The sequence below is a fragment of the Strix uralensis genome, chromosome 6 (assembly GCF_047716275.1).
Source record: "Strix uralensis isolate ZFMK-TIS-50842 chromosome 6, bStrUra1, whole genome shotgun sequence".
Taxonomy (NCBI): Eukaryota; Metazoa; Chordata; class Aves; order Strigiformes; family Strigidae; genus Strix; species Strix uralensis.
The window spans coordinates 37,047,521-37,073,298 of record NC_133977.1 but is presented as its reverse complement, the minus strand read 5'-3'; the positions used below and the strand labels follow the sequence as shown (position 1 = coordinate 37,073,298).

General features: G+C 41.0%; 1 protein-coding gene across 1 annotated transcript in view; it reads right to left on the bottom strand.

The window, feature by feature from the left end:
- Positions 1 to 20,529, bottom strand: part of GPR39 (G protein-coupled receptor 39) — an 82,673-nt gene extending 62,144 nt beyond the window's left edge. Inside the window, exon 1 of the mRNA XM_074873974.1 lies at positions 19,527 to 20,529. Within this exon, the coding sequence (XP_074730075.1) occupies positions 19,527 to 20,394 (868 nt within the window). The 5' untranslated portion in view covers positions 20,395 to 20,529. The remainder of the gene's footprint in view (positions 1 to 19,526) is intronic.
- Between the last annotated feature and the right edge of the window lie 5,249 nt (positions 20,530 to 25,778).

The following is a 25,778-nucleotide window of genomic DNA, read 5'->3' as shown; positions in this document are numbered from 1 at the left end:
TTTCAGCTACACCATTTGAAGTTCTTGTCCAATCTTTCTATAGCAAAAACACAGAGGACCTGAGGGCATAGTCCCTGTAAAGGTTACAAATTTAGCACAGTTATTGCTAGTAAACATGTTTATTTCAAAAGGTGCAAAGAATGAAACTTGTTAAATAAAATCATGGTGATGGTGCCGTTGAGACAGAACAACTTAAGGTAGGGGCTGAGGGAATGAAATTAAATCCTGTTTACTTTTGATTTGGGGGAAGAAGGGGCGAACGAGGGAGAGAGTTTGCTACAGTTGAGCACTGAGAAAAATGCTTTTGCTCCATAACTGTGAAGGGGTAAAACTAGTTTACATTTTAAAATCCTAATTGCAAGCAAGTTAAATAATAAATAACTCTGGCCAGACTGTAAACAAATATATGTATATTCTTTGGTGTATGGTCCTGTGGCATGGAAAAGTTTTAAAAAGATGAGTCTTAACTGGTTCTCCAAAAGAAACAGAGGCAGCTGGACAGTAGGATAAAAATTTGAAGTTGTAAAAGCTTTAGTTGAAGTCAGAATCCTGACTTATGAAAGGAATAAAGTCTTTAGTATGCTGTGGATGGGCAATTTCCCATATAGAAAATCTTCTTCTGTCCAGTGCTTTCTGTTATTAATGGTTCCTGTGTTTCAGATTATCTTCATCTGTAACAGCTAACAAGTAATACGGCTTTATGAAGCTGCCACCTCTTTCTCCAACCAGAGAATTAAAAAGGCCTCTTAGGCTAGGCTCCAAAACAAGAAAGCAGACAGTATTAGCGCCTCTTCAGTCAGACTATGCATATACATGCATATACCTCTGGTCAACAGATTTGGTGCTTGTTTTCAGGCGACTGTCCTGCCTGCTTGAGGGAGAGCACAAGGGCCGTAAAAAAAAATATTATGGCTAGGATGTAAGAGGGAGCCATAGATTTTATGAACATCAGGCTCATAGGATTTTATAAGCTACAAAGAGGAAGTTGTCTTTGAAGCATAAAGTGGTGGACACTTTGCGATCACTTTTGGTCTTATGGGCATTCAAGGGGAAAACACTCTCTGTCAAATCACAGCCTATATAATCATATTTTCCACATATAAACTACCAAATTAAAGGCAGTGAAGATACTCAGGGAGAGAAGGCTTCACAGCAATTTCTTGTATTATCTGCAGGTACCTACTCACAGGCTGCTGAGAAGAAAGAGATTGCAGGTAGGGCAAAAAGGGAGATCATCTCCAAAAACTGGTTAATTACTCATGTTTGGTCTCAAACCAAGTGCCAGTACTAAACTACGCATTTATCCCATCTAGAGATCCCTGCATTTTTGTCCATTGTTGATTGACCTAGAACTGGCATATTAGAGGAAGATGTAGAGGAAGAAGGGGAAAGGAAGGAGAGGTGTCAGCTTCATTTCTTCACATCTTGGTATCATGGGCTCAGAAAACCTGCACAATTAGCATCAGATGCTGGTCTTTTCAAAAGTCAAAAATATTTGGTTGTGCAGCAAGTATTAAAGTGACACCCACATCACTCACACAAATGGCTATTCCGGTGGAGTGATGTGTGCCTGAATTAAACTTTACAGTTTCATTGCTCTCTTAATTTTCCTACACTCCATATAATTCTTTTGCACATGAAACTGCATATTAGAAATTATAAGCCTACACCCTACGTGTCACAGGAAGCCTGCCTCCTAAATGCATAAAGCACAGGCATTTAATGCACCAATGTGTCTGAATGTGCAGGACTATGAACAAACAAGCCTGCAGGCTGTCCCTGTGTTACTCCAAGACACAATCAGACAAAACAGACTCACCCAGGAGAACTGCAGTCTGTCCATTTGGAAATACGACTGCCCATCAATGACAAACCAGAGACACTGTAAAGCAAATAGCTGGACTACTGCACAGGCTCAAGATGAAAAAAAAAAACCCTCCCAACATGTCCATGCTCAAATGAGAGAGAAAGAGAAGAACTGTTTAAAGCAAAGAAGTCCCTTATCTAAAAGAGATAAAAATGAAGACTGTTCAAATGCAGATGAGGGAGAGATAAGGTTTTCTAACACTGCCAAGGGAGAAATACAAACAGGCTGCATTTCAGAGCCTCAATGCAAGTTTTATTAAGGAGTTTTCTTCAGAGAAGCAAAACCTATGTCTAGCCTAATCTGCAAATACACAGAAGTTATTTTTCCTCTGAGCAGCTACAAGCTGGTGCAAATAATCCTTTTCATCTTCCAACACCAGCATCAGAGGTGGCTGACAATGAAAGTCTCCTAGAAGCATTTCTTGCTACTCAAATCCATCTCCCCATGACAGCTGACTGCAGTTCATTTTCATCTACCAAACCATGATGAGTATCTTAAAAAATGAAACACATGTTGGAGCTCCTGCTAACCATGATCTCTTCAAAGAACAATAATGGTTTTCACAATGAAGATTCTTGCATGTGCATTTTCAGGAAACGCAAATGTGAATTACCTAAAACGTGCTACACAGTTGTCACATAGCCTGTAGTTCTCAGAGGTAGCTGGGCCACTTTTCTTTAGTAAATAAACATTTCTTACCTAGTTTCAAAATATTTAATACATGCACTTAATATGCAACAGCCGTGTTAATAAAAGCTAGAGAAGATCAACTGTATACATTGAATTTCCTTTTTACCATCCTTTCTGGTTCTAATTTGTAGATTGTGTATGTTTCAACATAACAATTCTTTCTTTTTGTCTGTAGTGCATATACAGTGGGCCCTTGGTCTCAGACTGGGCTCCAAAATACTACCATGTAATAGATAAATTACAAGATACGTCACTGAAGTACCTACATTTGTATAAATCAGTACTGCTTCTGCTAAGTCAGGATAGGCTACCGGATATCACTGTTTTCAGAAGTTGGTGATTCTAAATGAGCAGCATCCAGCTGCTTTGAATTTTTTTAATTTGTTATAATGGACATAATAGGTTGCTTCCAGAATTACATTTTATTCATGAATTGTCTGCAGATCTGCAGAATGTAGACGATTTTATTTAACTTGTCTTTTTACAACTGGTCTGAGGAAGAAATGCAACTTTGCCATAAAGTTCACCAGCTGCAGATCTTTTTTCTGTCCCATAATACACCTTAGATGAGGTTCAAGTGCTTTGGCGAGGAAACATCCAGAGCAGATTCTTTTTTATTTTCCCCCAGCTTTTAAGTGGTGTATGTTCCTCTACGGGTACATACACAGAATTTGCAAATACTAATGAGAGCTATGCATGTGTTCCTGTGGGAAGGCAGACCTAATACCGAAACATTGCTCTGTTACAGTGCTCACGTCAACAGTTTCATTTATTTTGGCTAGAGGTGCCTATGATTTAGTCATTAATCCTGAAATAGAATTTTCATACTGAAGTGGTAGTTAATATAAAATGGTGTTATTACATTTAAAATAATATTGCGTTTAAGAATCTCAGTGTTTCTTTTCCTTCACACACAAGTTTACGTGCCCTTACAATTACCAAGAATGGGGAGTGAAAGTGCTCCCAGCCTAAAGACTCCTCCAATAATATCTCAAACTATGCAAACTTAGAGAACAACTTTTAATCAGGTTAAAGGGATTTGTGTTCAACAGCCAGCTTATTAAAATTAACAAAAGGGACAGCAAGGAACAAGCCTTCAAAATCCCCACAACTGCACAGCTCCTGGCCACCTCCAGCTGCAGCCAGTATCTGCTCACTTCTCAGTCTGTCTTTCTCGGTCCTGAGGATGGATGGTTGGAGAGAAGGGAAGATGCAATCTTAGCAAAGATGGACCTAGACAGGGTAACTTAACCTGCTTGGCATAACTAACAACATGGCAGAAGCTACAGCAGCCTCTACTAGCAAGCAGAGAATAAATTCTCATTAGACTAACATAACAGGAAAGGCCAACACATACAAGTCACTTTATGATGATCTGCTGGAAAATAGCTCTCAGCCAAAGCACCTTGATCCACCCAATGTCACAGTAAAGCAAAGTAGCTTCACCCATTTTATTTTTTATATGAAAAAGTGTTTATTTTGCTGAAGCTATCTATTTCTAATTTAATTATGCTGAATATTGAATTCTACTTGTGTAACTCCAAATTGTCAATACATTATTTCGCTCCTAAGGATTTCAGGTCCTTTCCTGTAAGACGATGCATCACAGTTTATTGAATTTCTATAGCATTGCCCAATTTTTCTTCTTTGCTTGCATACCAGAATTATTTATTGTAAAATACTTATTTTAAAACTCGGATGACAAAGGTATGTCCTCAATGTGATTTCAAGGATACACTTTAAAAAAACCCCAAATCCTCAGTAATAAATAAGTTACATGTTCACGGGATAGGAAGCAGAATAATTACTCAAGTGCTTTAAATAAATTGTGGTACCTAATGTTAATCAGCTTTAGTAACCTCAAAAAAAGGAAGTGAATGTACATTCATTTATATTCATTAACTAGGCAGGTTTTCTATTTTAGGAAAGCAGAGGGGTTATCATGAGGTTTTTGTTTCTATTCCTCCTATAGAACATCAGTCCTTGGATCAAAAGCATGATGTTTCACTTTAAACAGATTTTTTTCACGCCTCAGAATTTTCTCTCAAAACTATATTGAGCAAAAATTATCAGAACCATTGATACATTAAAATAGTAGGAAAACTAAATAAAGAAGTTTTGAACCTTAGGGACACTGACTTTCTCAGTGTTGCTTCAAGGGATAAAGAATTTGAAAATGGTGATGTAAAGATGGCAATTATTCCTGACTTGAAAGTAGAGTTCAGTAGAGTTCAGTCAACAAGATGTTTGTCACCAGAAGTCTGAAATGCTTCTAGCTCCTACTGAATTCAGTGCATCGATCTCCAGTGCAGCCCCACAAGCATGGCATTTGCCTCACTCCCTAGGCTCTTGGGGCTTTTGCTGAATGTGGCTTTTTACAAAACGTGGCTGCTCAGGATGGGAGCTGGGGCCCCCTGAGCTGAGTCTCCGTAAAAACTAAAACAAACAAGCCAACAAACCAAAAACCCACCCCAAATCTGAAAAGAAATCTCCAAAAGTTCCAGATACACAAAGAGGAAGCAATTGTTTCAGGTCCTGTTATTTTGGGCTCCTTTTCTTGTAAAATGCAACATATTGCCAACGAAGAAGGCTCTGAGATGCTGACATATGACAAATGGTTTGGTGAGAATGGCTACTCCTAATTAGTCAATACTCCTATATATGTATGTATATATACACACGTCTGTGGGTGTATATAGATACAGACCGTTTTAGCATTCCCTGGTGTCAAAAAGCCACATTTTTTGGTGTCACATGAACCCCCAGAAAAGCAGCGACAGGGTATCGCTCAGTCTACTGCTTCCTTTGTTTAACTGATATCAGGTATTGGGCCTTGCATGCCCCAGCGGTGCGGGCAACTCAGAGGTTTGAAGGGGCAGTGCAAAGTTTAACTAAATGAAGCAGTAAAGTCAGACTGATCAAAAGGTCTTGGGAACCACAGTGCTGAACTTTTAAACTCATTTATGAAAGGCAGCTGACATCTGATGTAGGAACCAAAGAACCAGAGCAAGCTCAGTGCTTGCTACCCATTGTGCATCCCAACAGCAGTCATTTTAGAGATCAAATACAACAATGTGTATACACTTAAGGGAGGGTTTACTAATTAGTGCCAATTACAGAGTAAAATACTCCTTTGATACAAGGAGGAAAACCCAGGACATCTTGGCTTTTCTTGAGCTGTTCAATGGAACTGACCTCCTACTGCTTTCTTCTACAGGGCAGGCTAGTGGGCAGGAGAGGCAGAGAGCACAGCATAAATTCACTTTCAGTGCAGAGAAGAAAACCCTCCCCAATGACTACTTTGTGTTCTAAGACAAAGAGAACCAGAAAACTAAGCATCCCAAATTACCAAGAAAAATACTTTTCCTCTTTTTTTTTTTTTTTTTTTGTTGTGGTTTTTAAAGCAGCTCTTCATTATAATGTAGCAGAGCATCCTGCTTTTGATGAAAGCACTGGGAAATGTTTGAGAAAAGCACAGTGGCCAAGGGGTCAGGCTATCAGTTTCAACTAATATAAGACAATTGAAGTGAAAAGTGATATATCTGAAAGACAGAAAATAAAATGCAGAGCTTTATTACCAAGAAGATGAACCAGAAAATAGCATGCACAAAGATAGGTGGACAATTCAGTAGTAGGGAGAGGGGGAAATTCATCTAAGCACTGCTATGGACAGGAGTCCCAGCCATGGGCTCAGACTACTTAGTGTGAGGGACTATCCTCTAAGACTACTTGGCCCAACATCAGATACCTTTAATTCTCCACTGATGCCTGTTAAATTGCATTAATGTAGCTCTCTCGTGCCCCAAGAGGTCCCCCGTAGAGAGCATGGCACAGGTGCCAGCTCCAAGAGAGGAGCTTTGTTGTCCGATTTCCATTTCCAACCAGAAACATCAGTGCTTCATGGAAGGCTTGTGAGAGCCCATTGTGTCTCCTTGTCACTGTCCATATGGTGTGGGGAAGCTGCCTTTCTCCTGCCATCTTAACAAATTTGGGAGCAATCCTTCACCTTGATTGTTAAAGACTAAAACCAAAACAACCAGAATCAATTATAGCGTTCAAGGCCCAGGAGAAAATTTAAAAATGAGCTCTCAAGGACAGGGTTTCAGTGAAAATAGATCCTTATTGACAATAGGCAGACCTTCTCTGAGCTGAGGGCTACATTTGTGGGACAACTACACCATGTACATTTCCAGTGTGTTGGAGCGGCAAACAGCAACACATTTAGCTGATTCGCAGCACACCGAAGGGTTAACCTCACATTTCATGACTGAAGTTAACCCATATAAGGCTATGATATTCAGTCTGAAGGGAAAAGAAATCAATTCTGGTTCCCGTGGGTAGGATTTCACCACTTGATTAGAGAAAGAAATGAATCTTTAAAGTATACTTACAGGAAAGATATTTGCCATTTGCATGAGAGATGGGAATGGCTGCATCCCAAGTTAATGAAATCAAGTCCTCTGTGCCTGTTTGAGGATTTCATCTATTTGAATTATGCAAATATCAAATATAACTTCATTGTATAAAACTTCAAAATGAGAATGCTATCCATACATCCAGGGAGGCAAAAATAATATTCCCACTCCCCAAACTTAACATTGTTTCATTGAAGGCCAACAAGAGCCTATGATTTGGTCCTACAGCATTGCGTTTGAGCTGTGACGGTCAATTTAGAGGACATTCCTGCCTGTCAGCAAAGAAACATTAAGTCACTTTAAATTTCACTTCCATTTGATAAGGTTAAAGCAATTCTCTCTTGGAGATAGAGACTCAGAGGCAGGCTTTTGAACGCTAGTCCTTGGGCACAGGGAGACTGACGGCCACGTCAGTTGTGAAGGAGGGTGTCAAGGCAGGCTGGCAGCATGGATATCCGGCAGCAAGAGGAGGAGCAGCACAGGTGCTATCTTGCCCCTGGTTCAGAGACCAAAACATGCAGGAAATGGATCCTTCACTTACAGGCAGGGACCCATGTGTGCACCAAGCTCTGAGGTCCCAGCCAGCTTTCTGAAAGTCTCCTTTGGCAACAGGTATTTGCCAAGAAAATGTTCAGCTTGCGTAAGCTTGCTGGACCTTCTTTGCAAGTTCAGCACCCTCCCAAAGGAGGATACAGAGTCACACAGTGCCACACCAAGAAGCAATAATCTCTTCCTTCCAACCCAGTGGAGGCCTGGGCTCTATGACAAGAGATGTCTCCACTCCCAGCACGGGCAACCACATCATGGACTTGCAGAAATGATCACACTCTCTACTCCAGAAACTGAACTAGTTTGGTCAAGCTCTCCACTTGGAAGGCTGTCCCTGAACATGTCCTTCTCATGATTAGAAATTTTCTCATTTCTGTCTGCACTCATTCATGGCCCCTGTAGACCTATTACTTCTTGTGCCAATGCCATCATTTAGATCAATGCAGAGAACATGGCAATATTTTGTAATATCAGAGCATTTGCACTGCAGGACAACGTTTTCTAAATTGTCAATATGCTCTTTATAATAGAAAAGAATGCATTTAAATATTGGCTTGGACCAGAAGACAAATAGAAAGGGGACATTTGAATTTCAAGTCACTATCAAAAAGCTTTTTAGAATTCAGTAGACGTGAATATGAGAAGGAATAGGAAAAGGGAAGGGAATCAAGACAATGGAAAGTTTCAATCTCCAGACATTAACTTTTAACAGTGAACTCCCAAGGGTGCCTCCAAGTACACTAGGTGGGGAAAATCTTTTATAAAGGGCAGAAGAGAAGCACTGAAAGAGAGAAGAGGTATACACTCACAAAACTCCACAGGCACAGAGAGATCAGATTTGCTCTGGCTTTGCTCAGACGGCTCCAGCTGAGAGGTGATGGCCCTCCATACCCACCAGACCAGCAGACAGCAGTTTCAGAAGAACTCTCTCATTTTGCTCTTCTATTGCTGGTTTTTTTTTATAGACCAGATTGGCAAACCCATACTCAGCATAGATTTAAAGCTCTGTAGATTCAGAGTTAATGAAGGGTACTACAACTTTCAGACTCAAGTCTCTAAACTGAAGAGGAAGATTTGTGCATGCTAGAGGGAAGGTCCTTGGCGCTACAACTGAAACAAAGGCAATTTCAAACTCCTTGACATAAAGCCTGACTTAAACAGGCTGGGCTCCCTGGGTAGTTTCTAAAGATGCACAACAAGACTGCTAAGCTTAACTCATTGCAGAATGACATCAGATTGACTGTACCTGGAGTCACTCTACATGTGGCTGTTACTGAATCAGTTTTGCAAGATTTTCAAACCATGGTACAAACCAGATCTTCCTCTTTCCTTGGTACTCACTGCCCCAGTGCACTTGTAGACTAGTCAAAGCCAGACGTATTCTTCATTTTGCTACATTAAAGAATACATCCTCAGTTTAGCTTCTGTTAAAGGTTTATCTCCCCATTCTCCAGTCATCTTAGTAGCCCTTTTCTCCAGCCTCAACACGGGTAGTTAGACATAGCATTTTTTCAAAAGTTCAAGTTTAAAAAAGATGTATTTTAACCCATTATACTTCAGTAGCTAAGTTACCCCCCTAGAATCATTGTCCAAGATTTTCAAATGTATGTGTTCATCTGCAAATACCAACAGATGATTTTACACATTTTGGCAGGAGTTGATGTCATCATTACTACCACTAGAATTTAGGTATTTTGGCTTTCAAGACAAAAACATGACTTAAATACCATCTTTTGAACACCTGTGACAAACCCATTCCATCCATTTTAGACCTGCATTTCTTTCAACTGATCAGAAAGATCTATTCAATAAATTTGTGACAGAAAGTTGGAAGGCTTTTAGCTATTTCACTGTCTGAAGAGCAAGGGCAAACTTGACCAGCACTCTTGCTTTTGACTTCCTTTTGTCCTTCACCATACCATGTTAGTTCTTATCTAATGGTTAAAAACCTGACGTGTTAAAGTCTGTGCGTACCTTATTGCTGAGGTACTGCTATCTTTAGTTACCTTAAAAGTTTCTGATTGTTGGCTCAGTCATATCAGTTTCAAGAACTCTATTCTATAGATATCCTTAAGCATTACTAAGAGATTCAGTTGGTGAGGACCTTCATTCTTAATGCCTTTAAGGGACAAATTTAAGTTCAGTTTTATTTTCAAAATCAGGGACCTCAATAGTTGTCTTTATTGGAGAGATAGAATGCGAGGCACAGGAATTTAAAAATCAACAAATACTGGAGCTTATCAAACAAGGCATATTTTGGTACACACACACAGATAAAAACCACACCCAGTAATGAATAAATTCTTTCTTGAAAAGTTTATATTTGGGGGGGCAGACGTGAGTAGGAAAAAAATAAGCACAGTTTGAGGGAGAGCGTTTTAACTGATTTTCTCCTTGTCCCATTAAACTTTTTGTTCTACCATCTTAAAAAGCTCATATGTCTGTAGCTGGCTGTAGGCAGACTCTGATTACTTCCCTATTTCAGCATATACAGAAAGTTTCAGATTAAGAGCAGACACACTGGGATAGACCTAGGACTCACCTGCCCATTCATTTCTCTCTGTGATGATCCCACATAGACATCTGTGGGAGAAGGAACAAGCATAGAGGGATTTTCCTGTACTATTCACACTGAGTTCTTGGCACTCAGCAATATCAGAACTTTCTAAAGTGGAGATTATATCTTGTTCTTGACAGCACTATCCTTCAAGGTTACATTTAATGTCTTTTGGAGCCCACTTTTACATTTGGCCTCCACAACAGTAAGTTCCACAATTTACATTTTAAACTTTATGGAAAAAGTGCTAGAATAATTGTAGCTATTGCAATTTAATAGAAGGGGTACATATATACTGAACTCCAGGGATTTTTCTAGGAAGGAGCAATCAGGACAGTCTTTTAATATTTCTTCAAATCAAAATCACCTTCGGCAGCACCACGCTAGATATACCACTAAAACAAAAGAGCGTGAGGCGGCCTCTCTTTTAGCTATGTAAGACAATCATTACATTCAACAAAAAGCAAACTGGCAGTATTATATGGAGGAGCAAAGCAAGGTGGATTTCCAGAAATGATATATGAACAGGGACAAAATGTTTAGCCCTTCTGAAAGGGGCTGTATCTGAGCTCTTCTGCAGGGGTGAACTAGAGATTGGAGCAGAACAGCTTCTTGCAGATGCTACCTAATAAAACAGGAGAAAAGAAAGCCATTTACACTGAGTGAGGACAAGGATGGATAGCTAAGCAATGTTATCTTCTCTGATGCACCTCACTGTCTGGGTTTCTTTATACTCATGAGTAAAGTTTAGTTTCCTGAAATTACTACCTATGTGCATCTGATTGCAGGTGGATGTCAAGTGTTTTTTGAGTGCTCACAGAACTCTCTCTACGTGTTTCCGTAACAAGCATACACTTGCTGTCAGAGAGATTCCCCCACCATAACCCCATAAGCTGCCATTTCAACTTAAATACCGTCTTTTAAAAATTCATAAGAACAAACATAGTAAGTGCTTTTAAGAGAGAAAAACACAACAACCAGAAGCCTAGAAGGAGCTTAAGGGGAAACAAGGAAAAGTTAACTCAGAACAATACCAGACCTCTTAGTTTCACCTTTCCTTGTAAGTCACTATTTATATTATTAAGAGGTTCTTGACAGACTCATTTAATGCGTAATATTTTGACCTTGATATTACTCATGCATCCACAACAGAGATCAGAAGGACAACTGCTTTCTCACTTAAGTATAGGGCTGGCATCTAGCAGCATAAACATGCAAATGATGCCCTCCAAAAAGGCTAAAAAAGTGCTACAGCACATTGTGTCAAACGTAAGTTGAAATCTTAACTGTTTATCTTCCGTGGAAAACATAATTTTAAAATTCCTTCTTACTAATTTTTCAACTGTACTACTTACCCAGTAAAATTGTAGATTTAGGAACTCGCAACAGTGAAAGGGAAGAAAATAACCTGTTGGTTGGTTCTCGGTTTCTAACAGAAATGTTGCCTTTAGGAAACCAAGAAGTTATGTAGGATAAAATTGAAAGCTTCACATTACTAATAAATGCTCAGATATTAAAGCTCTTCCATTAAAATTCATAGGCTAGCATCATTGTTTAAAGATAATGGTCTTAACATCAGCTAGGAAAACAAAAGATTTAATTTTGTGAAATGTGGTGTAATTGGAATATGAAACAATAGAGGAATAGATAATGCATTTAGTTTTCACAGGTGAAGACTTCAATAAATCATCTGTGAACATGCCACAAATGAGTCCTATCTACTGAAACTGAGGAGCTGCAAGAGCAATCTACATTTGAGATGGTGTCTGGCTCGGCAGAGATAGCAAGAAAACAGAGAGAAATTGGAAAATTAATGCTTAAGACAATAGTCTCTTGACCAAAGAATGAGGGCAGCAGACCAAAATTGGTGGGACAGGGTTATTTAATGTAGAACTGCTGTATTCTGAGGGTTATCTCCCTCAATTCATTTAATACCTAGAGCAACATCTGTATTTCTCCGCTTTGAAGGAAATAAATCTTCCAGCTTTCTTATCCAAATCTTTGAAGGAAGAGACGGCTTCTAAGGCTTCTACTTGTAAAAAAACATGTCCTAGGGAGGGTTTATTATGATACAGAGTGCCTTTTTCAGAAGCTGAGATGACACAGCCAGACTTCAGCTCCCCAAAGGCAGCAGCCCCCTGCCTGTTTCTTGGCTCACACTGCCACAGCAAGGGATGATGCCTGCACTTTCCCTCCTTCTTTCTCTTAGCATATGCCTAGGGCTGCCAGAAGAACCAAGGAACAATAGGTTTATTACCGACAACTTGCAAGAGAGAGAGATATAAATAATACTAAGTTTAAGGCCAGCACTGGTAACAGTCTTTAATGAGGCTTAAAGACTTTGGGCAGAGGCAAGCATAGGGCAGAAGTACTTCAGAAATCTCAGCTGTCCACTTAGTCTCTGGACAACACAGATGGTAGAGTATAAAGAAGTGGAAAGATACTTGTGCTGCATGTGCCACAGGATGAGCTAGGCTGAAGCAGTACACCCACACCTATAGCTCACTATCAGACCAAGTGAAATACCAATTTCCTTGTAGGCAGGTGAAAGAGAAGCAGGGCTGCAATTTTCACTAAGCACCAGTAAAGGACTCATTGTCCTCATGGGATTCTCATGCACAGAAGCAAAGACAGTAGTCACATGTCCACAGAAACCCTATCTGCCAGGATATGACATATGGAGAATTATGTGGATTAGGCTAGTGGTGAATTTGGTTCTCTGACTACAGCACTTGCAGGGTTAGGTTGTTTTTAAAGCTGCAGACTTTTCATGTTGAAGCAATTTTTAAGTACTCTAATGCAAAGTGTAATCTCACATTGATTTTTCCATTAAAACTACAAAAGTCTTAAATACCCTGGGGGTGCTGGCCTCAATTAGTCCCTATTCTTCCATTCTTTTTCTCTCTGTACCATTTTGCCATCCCTTGGCGTAGGAGGAAAGGAGGACTGTCTACTTAAGCCAAAAACACACTCTTCTATTACGTGAGTCCAGTTAAAAGCAGGAGTAGATAAATTGCTTTCTGTACAATAGGGAGGAAAATTATGCTGGTTTCTGCTTATGTTCATCTTTAAATTACAGTGTGGGAAAACTGAACATACAGATATCTGGATTTTGGAAGTTTGCCTTGAGTCTATTTTACTGTGGCTATGTATATTTTTAAAAGCAAAAGAAGACCCACAGCTCCTCAGATGAGGTTGTTTGCACACAATTGCCCCGAGAAGCCATGAGCCCTGAACGCAGCCTTTCCATTGTCATCTGTTGAATAGCTGAGCTTTGGTTTTGTGCTACCAGCATTCAGTAGCATTGATCGGTTTTGCTGTTGACACCAGGTTAATACTTTTGCAGAGAAGAGGAAAGCAAATTTTACTGAACACCATTAGGTAAATCCTTTGCTTTTATCTCTTTTCCAGAGAGCAGCACCTAAAAAAACAAATCTTACTAGTGACAGAGGGTGGGTGTCCCATTCAGTTGAATGGCCAGACCCCAGACTGTTGGCCTAAGTGTTTCACGTTCCCTGCTCAGCCCCCGCCACCCATTTCAGTGCATTCAGTCTCCTCCTTGTCTTGTGTAATTCGAAGACCTGCTCAGGGAAATATGTGGATGGAGACACTGTATAAAACACAGAGGTGAAAATCATATCCAGCCTACGAAGTATTTGTCTTCAGGCACCTCTCCAACAAAGTCTCCGAAGAAAGGCAGCTGAGTGGAATAATTAAAGAAATTAACCAAGAGGAGTCAGTGAAGCTGAGTTTAAAGAACATGGGCTGGAACTGTGTTCTGGAATCTAATCAATTAGGTTATTCTTTCAATTTTTGTTCTACACCTAAGCTTTACCTTTTTCAGTATGGAAAAAACCCAGCCAATTTCCAGCCTATGAAGAAGCATCTAATTTTCCTGTAACAGAAGTCCTACCATTGTCAAGTTATACTGTGCCTGAGTCATCGCTAGATGACAACCACGTATTTTTCACAACTACTTGAAGTAATCTGCCTCCTGAAAACCCATTTGCCAAGTGCCTTATGAAATACATTTCCTTAGTGATCTTTGGAAAGGCTATTTCTACACACAATACCTTTATTCTGAGCAAAACATTAATCTGCCAGCACTAGTGGATGGAGAAAAAAATGGTGCTCCATCTTAAGTTCTAGAGGTCTTTTTAATTTCTGACTCAAAGTTTTATCTAGCTTTAGCTTATGGCGAGGTACAGCTGTGTTCATGGTGCTTACAGTGGTATTGTTATAAAATAGCGTGGCATTGTTTTAATAGGTGTCACTAAGAAAGTGGCAGGAGGGAGGCCACACAGCCCAGCAGATAAGGCACTAGCACAAGATTCAGCAGATGCATTTATGATTCTCCATAGCATTTGTGGCCTTGGTCAGGTCACTGACCTCTTTCTGTCTAGCTTTTCCAGACCCTTTTGCCCATTTTATGTGGATTTAGAGACAGGGACTCTCTTTCCTTCTGTGGCACTTACCAGAGTCTCAGTAAAGCCTCTAGCTGCTATTGCTCTATAAAACAGACCAGACCTGAAGCTACCTGTACCATAGCACATCACATTAAAACCACCACTGCTACTGTGTCTTCAGGTTGACACTCAGTGTATTTGACATACCTAAGCATTAGACCAAAGAAAAATAAAAAAACCCACCACCACATTGCCTTTCTCAGATGGAGGCACAGCCATAGATTATGTTAAGCAATTCCCTTCCCTGCTCATTAAAGAAGCTGTTAGATATTTGCTGTCCAGGCATGTAGGCAAAGTTTATCTTTCATCAGAGAGTCCCAAAGCAGAAAAGCTGCAGTTCTGTAGTGATCGGAAAGAGACAGCAGAATTACCTGCCCTGCTTGGCATGGGGGAGCTGGTGGTGCCAGGCTGGTACCAGCAGGGTCTCCAGTTAGGTTGGTCCAGCTGCAGCTTTGGCTCTTGCCAACTGCTGCACCTACAGCAGCACTTTAATGGATCCACCTCAACACTTTCAGATTAATTTGATACTTCTCTTTTCTGGAAGGAAGAGCTCGGGATGGATGCACGTTTCTTCAAGGTCAGGAGAGAGAAAACTGCTGCCCAGATGCTGGCTGCCAAACAGCACAGCACCCCCAGTGCCTAGCAGCCCCATGCAGTGGGACCCCTCTGCTGTGCAAACAGAGGAGTATTGCTCCAAAGGGCAAATTGGAAGTGTATACAGAGAAAAGCAGAGAATATAGCAATACTAAAGGACTTTTTTATTTCAACGTTATTTACTGTGGTAGGCTTGAGGCTGTTTTATACAAAATAATTAAGGCTTTTAAGCAGAAGCACAAAACTGAAGCTGCCAAGGGAAATATCACAGAAGCTTTAGAAGCGATGGGTTTTTCATCTGGGATAGTCCAAACTCACTTCATTGTAGAGTACAAGTTCAGGTCAGTCAGATCTAGTCTGATGACAAACCATACACCTGCCTTTGTATAAATGTGGCTTTATATTATTGATATTTAGATATATATCAATATATATAGATATATAGATATATATCAATATAGATATATATTGATATATAGAAGGATGTAGCCATGGCCAGAGAGCAGGCACTACTGGCATGGAACCGCTCGTGCCAAGGCCCACCCCATCAGCAGCTTGTGTGGAGGCTTCTCCCGTACTGCTCCCCTTTCCCAGTGAGCAGGCCACCCGTTAACATTTTCTAAAAATTTTTAACTTACATAGTTTCAGCTATGAAAGTGCCTTATTTTGTAACATTTATAATTATTGCACTAGCTCTATCTCTTGTTTACAAGATCCTTCCATTACATTCTCCTTCTTTCTTTACTATAACCCAGTTATATATAATAATACATGTAAGTCTCCAAACTCACCCTTTCTTAAGAGCTCACTGGTATGGTGGCAGGGGGCCTCAGCTCAGGTGTTAGAGCAGCAAGAGGTCCCCAGCAGCACCTCGTGACCATTTAGATAGCCCTCTGATCACTGCCCTGCCCTTTACAGCCACAGGAGAAAGATGAGATTGAGAAGCCACAAAGACTGAATAAATCCCTGTCAGAATGGGTTGAGCATTAGGTTTCAAATGCTGTTAAAAGCTTGTGTTTCATCAAAGTGCCATCAGCCAAGTATTTTCATAAGCACTACAACTATCCAGTTTCTGCTGCTGGGGGTGGAGAAACTTTTCTTAACCAATGCTGCTATGAACCACTCAAAAAATTAAAGTTCAGCTATATTTTCCCTGCTATTCATGACAGGCAACACTCAAATAGACCCATGTAGACCTTCACTAGAAGAAAGATCTGCTGTCCCAACGTGACCAAAGCTGCTTTAACAACCACGAACACAGTGTCAACCAGTCTGATCTACACTGCTCATATGGATGGGCTGACCCACTGGAGGCAGTGGAATTTTACCACATGACTCAGAAGATGATTAAATAAATCACACACAGAGAGATTGCGGGAAGTATGCCCCAGTCTATCCAAAAGTACAAAATGCCTACTTACAGGAGGAGGAGCATTAAGCAGAGACTTACATGTGCTATCATGTTTTTCTTGAAGCCAACAACAGTAATGGAAAGGAAGTTGGAAGAAATAGCACTGCACAGTCTACTTTATAAAAACAGAATTGATTTGCTACAAATTACTGGTACAAATTTGCATTCCTCCACTGGGGCAAATCTACCAAAATTCGAGCTGAACAGCCCCTGGAAGTACCCCCTCCCCAATACCAGGCATAGAGTTGTTATTGCAGCTGTTGGGCCAGTCCCTCCTCTCCACCATGAGTGTAGCAAGGTAGCCAGAAACAGAAAGAACTGACATCTCTACATGAAGGACTTCAAATCCCCAACCAGACCATCTGGGCTTTAAGATGAAAGATTTGAACCTTGCAGCCACCTTCACTGGACAAAAGTTTTTCCCTGCATGAGCTCAGCCTGCCCAGCACAGTGGTGCTCTCCTTGCTTGGCCCCTTGTCATCTTCCTCCCATGTCACCCCATGTGGACCCCATCCTGCAAGCATCAATACTACCTATGGCAAGTAGTCTTTCACTTTCAACATTTATAATTCATTTTCATGAATTTTCTCGAGTGTCACTCAATAACATGACACTAAAAAAGCATCAGTTCTTTCTTGTGTCTTCTTCTACTTAGCTTTTTCTTATCGTCAGGAGATTTATGAATTTAATCTCCATTTTATGGAACTTATCACTTTTAACAACTAGAAGAAGAAAATGCTAAATTGTTTTTATTGCTGTTAGATGTTCAAAGACATCATGCTATATACTGTCATTTACATTTCACATTAAAAGTGAAATATGTTGGGAATGCGCAAGTATTTGTTTTAATTTGACCCATCTGTTAAATGAAAAACAAAGAGGACTTCTAAATCACTATATTTAAATTCAGCGATTTGTAAACAATTTATATGTTCATTTCTTCTGGGTTAAAACTTCCCTAAAGCATCACTCTTATGAAATCTCCAAATTAAATTGCTTTGCATTATTCTCAGGGATGCAGGCCACAGTTTCCTTCTCCTCAGTTTATTAATTTATTTCCCAACCCAAGTAAATTAGCAAGACTTGTATTAAGAGTCTTGCCACTGAAGTAATTTTGGGGAATTCATGGAAGTATCTACTGGCTCCAGAAAGCTGAGAGCACAGAGGAATTGTTAGATATCGGTGGCAAGATAAAGGACAAGCCAATTGCTTTCATTTAGCTTCTTTTTTAACACTTCTGCAAGCAGCACTAGGTCTGCCCTATTCCATGCTAGACCATCACCAAGCAGAAACAATAATCAAGAAAGGGAAGAAAAGCTGCGGCAATTTACCTTCACCTCTCAACCTAACTAGAACTTGCTACAGGACTTGGATCTTAGACTGGGATTTAATGTACCAGTGGATGAATTTACAAGGGGAGAGATCCACAGACATTTAAGGATCCCTCAGTAGCACTTAACTTAAAGAGCAGAGCCTTATCTCTTTTTCTGCTTTGTGCAACATGCTGTATTTAGCATTAGCTGCTAAGTCTCTACCCCAGAAATCAGTACTTTCAGTGGAGTAAGGATACCGAGAGCCCTTTTATCACCCAGATATGGGGCCTCTTGTCCCAGACTAAGACACGTTGCGCGAGGAGATGATTTCTCCATTAGATGTCCACTCTGAGTGTGAGGAAGAGCTCTGTACAGCCTGGAGTGTCACATCTCCCATTTGAAGCTTTTGTCACCCTCTCTGCTTGTACAGTGTGCAGCTCCACCCTTTCCCCAAACCTTTAAGTCATATGCCTTGTCTGTATGACAGGTTTTCACCATCTTCCCAACTCATAACACAGGTGCAGCAGGAAAGGAGCTGGGTACACCCTGGGCTCCTTACCCTGCAGCTTCACGTCCCAGCTATAGACCATGGCAAAAGCACAACTAGATGAGGAAGCAGAGAATGCTCAGAAAAAGAAAAAAAAAAAAGAAGTCATAAAAAAGCTAATCTACTTAAAGCTGTAGAAGTGGACAGACACATGAGTTTCAATTCCCTCTCTGCAATATCAAGCAGAGCACCAAAAAGCAACATAGAAATACTAGGTCTACTGTGCATTCATACTCTAGATGGTTCATTTATTATATCCAGTATCATATTAAGCAACCCAACAAAACAAGAACCAGCAGTAATGCAGCCAGGACATGATTAAGGGTGTCTCTAAGAGCATCAACAAACGTGGAGACTACATGGATCACAGCCCGGAAAGATTCCAAGTTGGTGAAATGACAGCTTGATTAGTTTTTGTCTGACAAATGTGGCGAGAGAGATCAGAATCAAACATAATTCCTAGGTTATAGGCCTTCAAATAAAACCAGGAAAAAAAAAATTCAGAGGGCAACATCAATTTGCAAGACCAAATCAACTCTCCAGCCCAGTTTCTTAGTGCTCAGACACAACACAGCCACAACTGCTGAGGCTAAATAACTACGCTCCAGGGAGCTTCCTGAATTAACAGGGACTTGCCTTTAGAGTGGGACAAGCTTCAGATCTTGCAAGACAGTCTTCCCTCCCATCAAGAGTCTTATTAAATATGCACATATTTGTAATTTAATGGGAAAACATGCAAGCAGAGCTACTTCATATCCAGGCAGTGTTGCCTATGGCTACCCCAAAGGTCAAGCAGCAACACCCTGTTACCCATATTGCTGCATGTAGGCATGCAGTATAATCAAATAATGTAAAGAGCAGACAGTAAATGGATTTTTCCTTCTTCTTCCCTCCCACCTATTCTAACAACAAAAAGAGTGAGTCAAAAACATGCAGGGGAATTGGGTTTCTTAAAATATCACAACCAAAAGTATCCCTCTCCCTCATTTTGCACCAGTTTGAAACCGTACATCCCCCATTTGGGGAAACTACGTGAGATAAAATGGATGCTTCTGGGCTTCCTTCCCATGTGGAAGGGGGGCAGGGAAGAGGAGGCAGAGTAGGACAGGACTCTTACCCAGGAATAAAATGATATGTCTCCTGGAGCTCTTGCCCTCCGAGCTCTCACTTTTTCTTAGGTATTGCTCCTGGCGTCTTAGCCCACCCTTCACTGCCACAGTTCCTTCCTTGTGAATCATCAGGGTTTTCATCATGCTGCGGCACATGAAGCTGACAGATCCCAGCACTATGATGTACACAGCAAAGGCACTGAAGATGCTGGCCTGAAAGACAGACCACCTGGAGGAGAGGCTGGTACAGATGGTCATATTGTGCTTCAGCTCAGGGAGGTGGTGCCTGGGCGTAGGCTTGACGCAGGCAGTTGTACCTTGGTAGCCCTCGATGATTTCCAGGGGATATTCTGTGCCCATGGCAAAGAGCAGGGGCAGAGCCACTATCACAGATGTCCCCCAGACAAAGGCGATGAGCAGCTTCACTGTGCGAGGTCCAGAGAGAGCCTTGAACTTGAAGGGGTGGCAGATAGCCACATACCTCTCAAAGCTGAGGGTGGCAACATGCAGCACAGTCGCATAACTGCAGGCTTCAAAGAGGAAGTAGTAGAGCTTGCAAGCTATGTTGCCGTTGGGGGTGGAGAATGGGCTCCAGATGGCACTGAAGAACTCCATGGGCATGCCCAGCAGAATGACCAGCAGGTCGGAGCAGGCCAGGCTCACCATGTGGTCTGTGACCTCCTTCTGCAGGTAGCCTTTCTTCTGAAGGATCCTGGTGGCCTTGATGGTGATACTGTTGCCCAAGATGCCCGCGACAAAGATTAAGACATATGCTGAGGCCAAAGTGATCTTGATCCAAGGAGACACCTCAAACTCAGGGATGTGGCTGTGGTCAATAAGATGAGAACAGTCTGAAGGGGATGTCTGTCCTGCCATGAGCAGCCCCTGGGGGGACAAGGAGGAGGGAGGAAGATCCTTCCTGCCCTCTCTGATGTTCAAATTCACAGCAAATAGATACTTTCTCGCTTTGCCCCTCTCACCAAGACGCACAGGTCAGAGCAGTTAGGTACAACGAACGTGTCTCAACTAGCCACACCTGTGGGTTTTGTTAGCAAAAGCCACTGAGTCAATAGGCTGAGCAGGAAAATGTTTCAGCTCTTACCTATCTTCATGGCAAATACCTCTTGCTCCTTTTGGATTTTCCTCCTCCTTTCTCTACTGAGTGAAGTAGCCCTTCTCTAGCCCTTTTGCAGAGTGAACTGCTCTCCTTTCAACGCTTGCCTCTTCCTCTGCAAGCTAAGGCAGCTTTTGGTCCCAGCCCCAGCAGGAGGAAGTCAGAGTTTCTGTGTGGTCATAGCTGCTCGTTAACCATTAACCTAAATCTTGGCTATCCCTAGTCACTGGCAGCAAAGCAGGTTTAGGAAAAAAAAAAAAAAAAAAGGCAAGCCACCCATGTCTGAAATGCACTTCCTGTAATAGGAGCTCCTTCTCCAGAACAAAAAGACGTGTTTCTCTAAAGCTGTTAGGTTGATGGCGTCAGGTTGTATGTGTGAACAGGCGCTGAAGAGAACATATCTGCTGGTGAGTTTAACATTAACTGGGCTTCAGACATTCCTTCTATATGCGCTAATGCCAACATGCTACACTACATTTCCTTTAATGAAGACCTTGGCATCTGCCGCAGCAGTGTTTGTTACGCAGCTTGTGCAGCCACGGACCGATTTACATCAACAGGATGTTCTGGTTTTAGTTACTGCTGATGAACTGGTAGCTTCTTAAAATAACTGTTTAAACTTTAAAGAGTCTTCTCAGAAGTTATAAAAAAGCTGAACTCTAGATTTAGACACATCGATTGTCTCCCTTTAAATTTCCATATTCTCATGTTACATAACAAAAATAATGAAGTTAGTAATCCCAATTATACTCATGCTTTCAAATAATCCAGAATAGCAGGAGATGAAAATGTACTTCCCCCTCCTGTGTCTCACCCCAGGGTGAATGAATTTAATGCACTCTTTAGTTTTAGTTTCAAACCATAGCGCTGAAGGCTCCCAAGGTAACCCCTGGAAACATTTAATTAGAGGGTGTGTATATGGATTAGGAAACCTTTAAATTACAATGCAAAATGGCTGAACAGCTTTTGCAGCTATAATCAGGAGAGAGGCCCGGTACAGTGATCTGCTCCAATACCAAATCTAAGAACAGTGGGTTCACAAAGTGATTTTTATTAACTAGACAAGCTCATGTGACACTTTCAGCTCATGATAAAAGAGAAACATTAGAAAGCTGTTATTAGGCAGTCTCCTCACATTCAGTGGTTATCACTGTACCTCAGCAGCCCAAGTATATAATGAACAAAAGATGCCCAAAACAGGATAATAAGCACCTGTTTCTATACATTATTTATGCATTCCTGTTTCAGAAAAATCACCTCAAACCTTGCACAACTTCAAGCCCTGTAGTCCCAGTCATCTTTCCTTATGTTTGATAATTCACATTTGTTCTGCTCAGACAAGCTTTCTATTATTACCCAATTTCTTTCACTTAATTTTACTTTATAAAAGTGTGAACAAAGATTACATATGCATGACTGAATTGTGGAAATGAAGCTAATTAAAATTTCCTGCTTACCATCAAAAGGGAAAAAGGGAGAGAGAGAGCAAACGAGAGAGAAGGCCCAATAGGATTAGATCTCCCCCTTTTTTCCACACCAATTATAAAATGCAGAACACAATTTTGCAGTTTTCAATATTATCTTTAGAACATACATAAAGTTTATTAACTTTCTAATAAAGAGCTGATGCCACAAAGGGGATAGGAAGGTAAGAGACAATTGCGGATACTCAGAGACTGAGACCATTAAAAAAAATTCTTACATAGGTTACTGGACTAGATAAACCATCAGTGAGTATTCCAGAGATAGGTATAAAATCCCTATCATGGATGATTATTAAAAAATATATCTTCCTGGCGGGAGACATCTCTCCCCAACTAAATGTGCTTAATGCCTCTTTGTGGAATGGAGGCTGAGAAATTGTAGTCTTTACCCTGAAGGATATGATACCAATTTATAAATTTATGATTTGTGTGATGGTCTAATTTTAGGGATTTTGTTAAGTTTTCCTCAATATCTTGTAGCAGTGAGTACCACAAGTTAATTTTTGTGTTGTTGCCTTTCCCTTAGCAGTTTTGAAAGTGAATATGACCTGTGTAGTTGTACGTGGGAGAATGCTCCAGGGAGTCCTTCCTGACCCAATTTGTTGCAATTGCACACCATGACTTCAGCCCCCAGCACTGAAGAGGAGTCAAGAGCATTAAGGATAGAGATCACCATATTTCTTTCTAAATTCAGCACGCACGGATGCTGCACACCACAGCCAACCACTTGTCAGCCCCTTGGTAAGAAAATAGAGCATCCTGAAGATGCAGATCACATGGGCACAGGGTGGCAGCTGGCTCTGGGTGCCACTCGCTCAGCCACAGTCATGCTCACCTGAACGCTTGCAGTGATGCAGTTGTTGGTAAGAGATGACAAGTGCTGGGAGCCAGAGAAACATTGAGATGGAGCAGGAATTGTTGTGGCTGTAGTATATAAGGTGATTTTTCACTTTCAGAGATAATAAAGCTGCTCATCCACCTCAGTTTGTTATCCAGCAGAGTCTACAAGGTTTCCTGAAGAGCCGTTTGCTTTCTTGCCTGGTCCTTGGATAACACACTGGTGAAAGGCCTTTTGGGGCAGAAGAAAGCAGAGCTTTATCATCCATCCTGTAGGCCGTTGTGCAAAGCTCACCTTCTGCACCTTGTGTAGTGCACCATCTAGCACCCTGCCATGCCCAAGGACCACTGGCTGAGCTGAAGGGCAGGAGGGGCTGCAAGGCACTTAGTCCTTGGCCATCTCATTAAAAGCCAAGTCCCCAAACTCCTGATGAGGTTGGGTCCCCAAAAGTGGCAGTTAGCACAAGTTGTAGCTGGAATGAATCTTGGAAGAACAAACTCATTGGACAGATGCTGTTGCATTTTTAGATAAATGAATTGTAGACCAACCTTTTCCAGTGTGCAGGGGTATCGTATTCCTACCGCCTTACAAATGCACTTTCTTCCCCAGCTGCATAGTGCCAGCACATGGATTGGCTTGGGGTGCCCAATCTGCAGAATCACTCTATGGTTATTTCTCAATTACCATATAGTATGGGAGCCAGGGTGCTCTGATTGGCAGACAGGCATTGCCACACTTGCGTTATCTCTGCAGAATTATTTCTCGATAGCCGTGTTGTGAATATGCAAATCCACCCTAATTGGCTACGCTAATCACACTGCTCTGACTGGTTTCTGTTCTCAAACTGTTCAAGCTACTTGACAGGAACAAAGAAAATACTTCGGCTTCTTGCTTCCTTTAGCTGAAAAACTCTAAAACTTAAATGAAAAAGGAGAGCTATCTCAAAAGCAAAGAAAATGAGGCTGTGAAAAGGATTAACTTTTTTTTCAGATAAAAACGCATTGACTTTTTTTTCTCGCCAGTCTTTACCATTCTCCATCTCAGCAAACCTCTTCTCCCTAGAATAGCTGTGATACCTTTGTCTTGCCAGTATTTGTTTAGAGAAAGCGAATCCTGGGCTTGTTCAATTCTCTTTGAAACACAAGGTAAACAAAATGAGATTGCTGTTCTGCAGAAGGCAGCTACTCTGATCTGCACAGGCAGAGGGTAAAGTGCTGTGGGAATAAAAGGAAGATACAACACAGACAAAGTGAAGCATCCAAATGATTTTAAATGTTTTAAGAAATCAATTTGCGTGAGACGGCTCATGTTGGCTTTTAAAATTATTTTTCATTTAAAATTTAAATAATTAAAGACTGCATTCAGATAACTTAAGGTTTCTGTTTTCTGAAATCTAACAAGCCTCTTTACTGTTAAGATCCCTTTGTATTCTTCTGGTGAGTTATTCTTGAATTATATTTTTCTTCTTTGGAAGATTATGATGATAGTTAATAATATAAATAAGTACAAGTCATTTGTGAAATTTATTTCTTCTTGATTTCCCTAAGAGTTTGGTTTTGGGCAACACAGTCTAACAACCACTGTGCTGTTAACTGCTTGGCTCCTTTTCTTCTGGCAACATGAGAGACAGGGTTATGCAATCTGGGCAATGGATGTGCTGCGTAACCTGCATATCCATAATGAATTCTAATCTAATTAGATTACCTCTAGAAAGGTGACATATGGAAAGCTGCCATCTCTTATTTCACGATGTGCAGTGTTACCTGCTGTAATGCCATCCTGTTGGAATATCATACTGGGAGTGTTTGCTTGTCGGGAGTATAGAGAAGGGGGTTTCAAATGTGCTTCCAGGATACACAGTAAAAGGTAATCTCTGCTCCAAATCACTCTATTTAAATAAATATATCAAAACACTTCACTACTTCCAGTATATTTTATAAATTGGCAAGCACCATGAGAAGAAATGGGGCACAGTGAGACTAAATGGTTTATCCAAGATACAGAGAATCTGTGCAACACCTGAGCCTCTGCACTGATACGCTGGATTTCAGCTAATTTCCTCACATGACCAGCAGCATACACACTACAGAGCAAGAAATGCATTTATACAGCTCTTCACTAGTTGCTCTTGTGGTTTTAACTGATGTTAACTCATAATAATCAAAACACATTTACAGCGCCAAAACACATAATTATTGTACTTAATCATATCTGGAATTGTTGAACAATACACCACCTGCTTTCTGATCACCTTGGTAGATTAAAGACATTAAAGCTGTTCAAAGTATTGTCTGAAGTAAACCAAAGGCACTAGGAGGTTAGTGGGTTGCTATGATTAGGTGGGAGCGCACTTTGCCTGGCAAGAAAGTGAAAGGGTTAATTTTCCAGTCTTGGAGTAAGGAAAGAGATGCACTTCTCTCTGTCCCTTGACACTGCAGTAGCTGTTAGGAGGCCAAAAAAAGGTGGGCAGCTGTGGCCCCAAATGGAGAGAATCGGATTAGGCAGGCTGGGAAAAGCAAGTAAAGCAAGTCTCCTCCTGAAATGAGATGGTCCTTTTTGCATCCTTTGGGAATGAGGCACCAAAGGAAATGTGTTTATTTATATCCTAGGCCTGACAAAGGAGCTGTAACTTTAAACCAAAACGAACACGTACACTAAGCCCAGGTCTCAGTAATCGTGAATCGACCATATTGAACGCATTTCCTGAAATAATCTGTTCAGACTCCTCTTTGTCTGAAGAACAGTGGCACCAAAGCACAACATCTGGTTCAAGAAATCACCACTGTGAGCCTTGGGGCACAATCCCCAGCACACTGAATCAAAT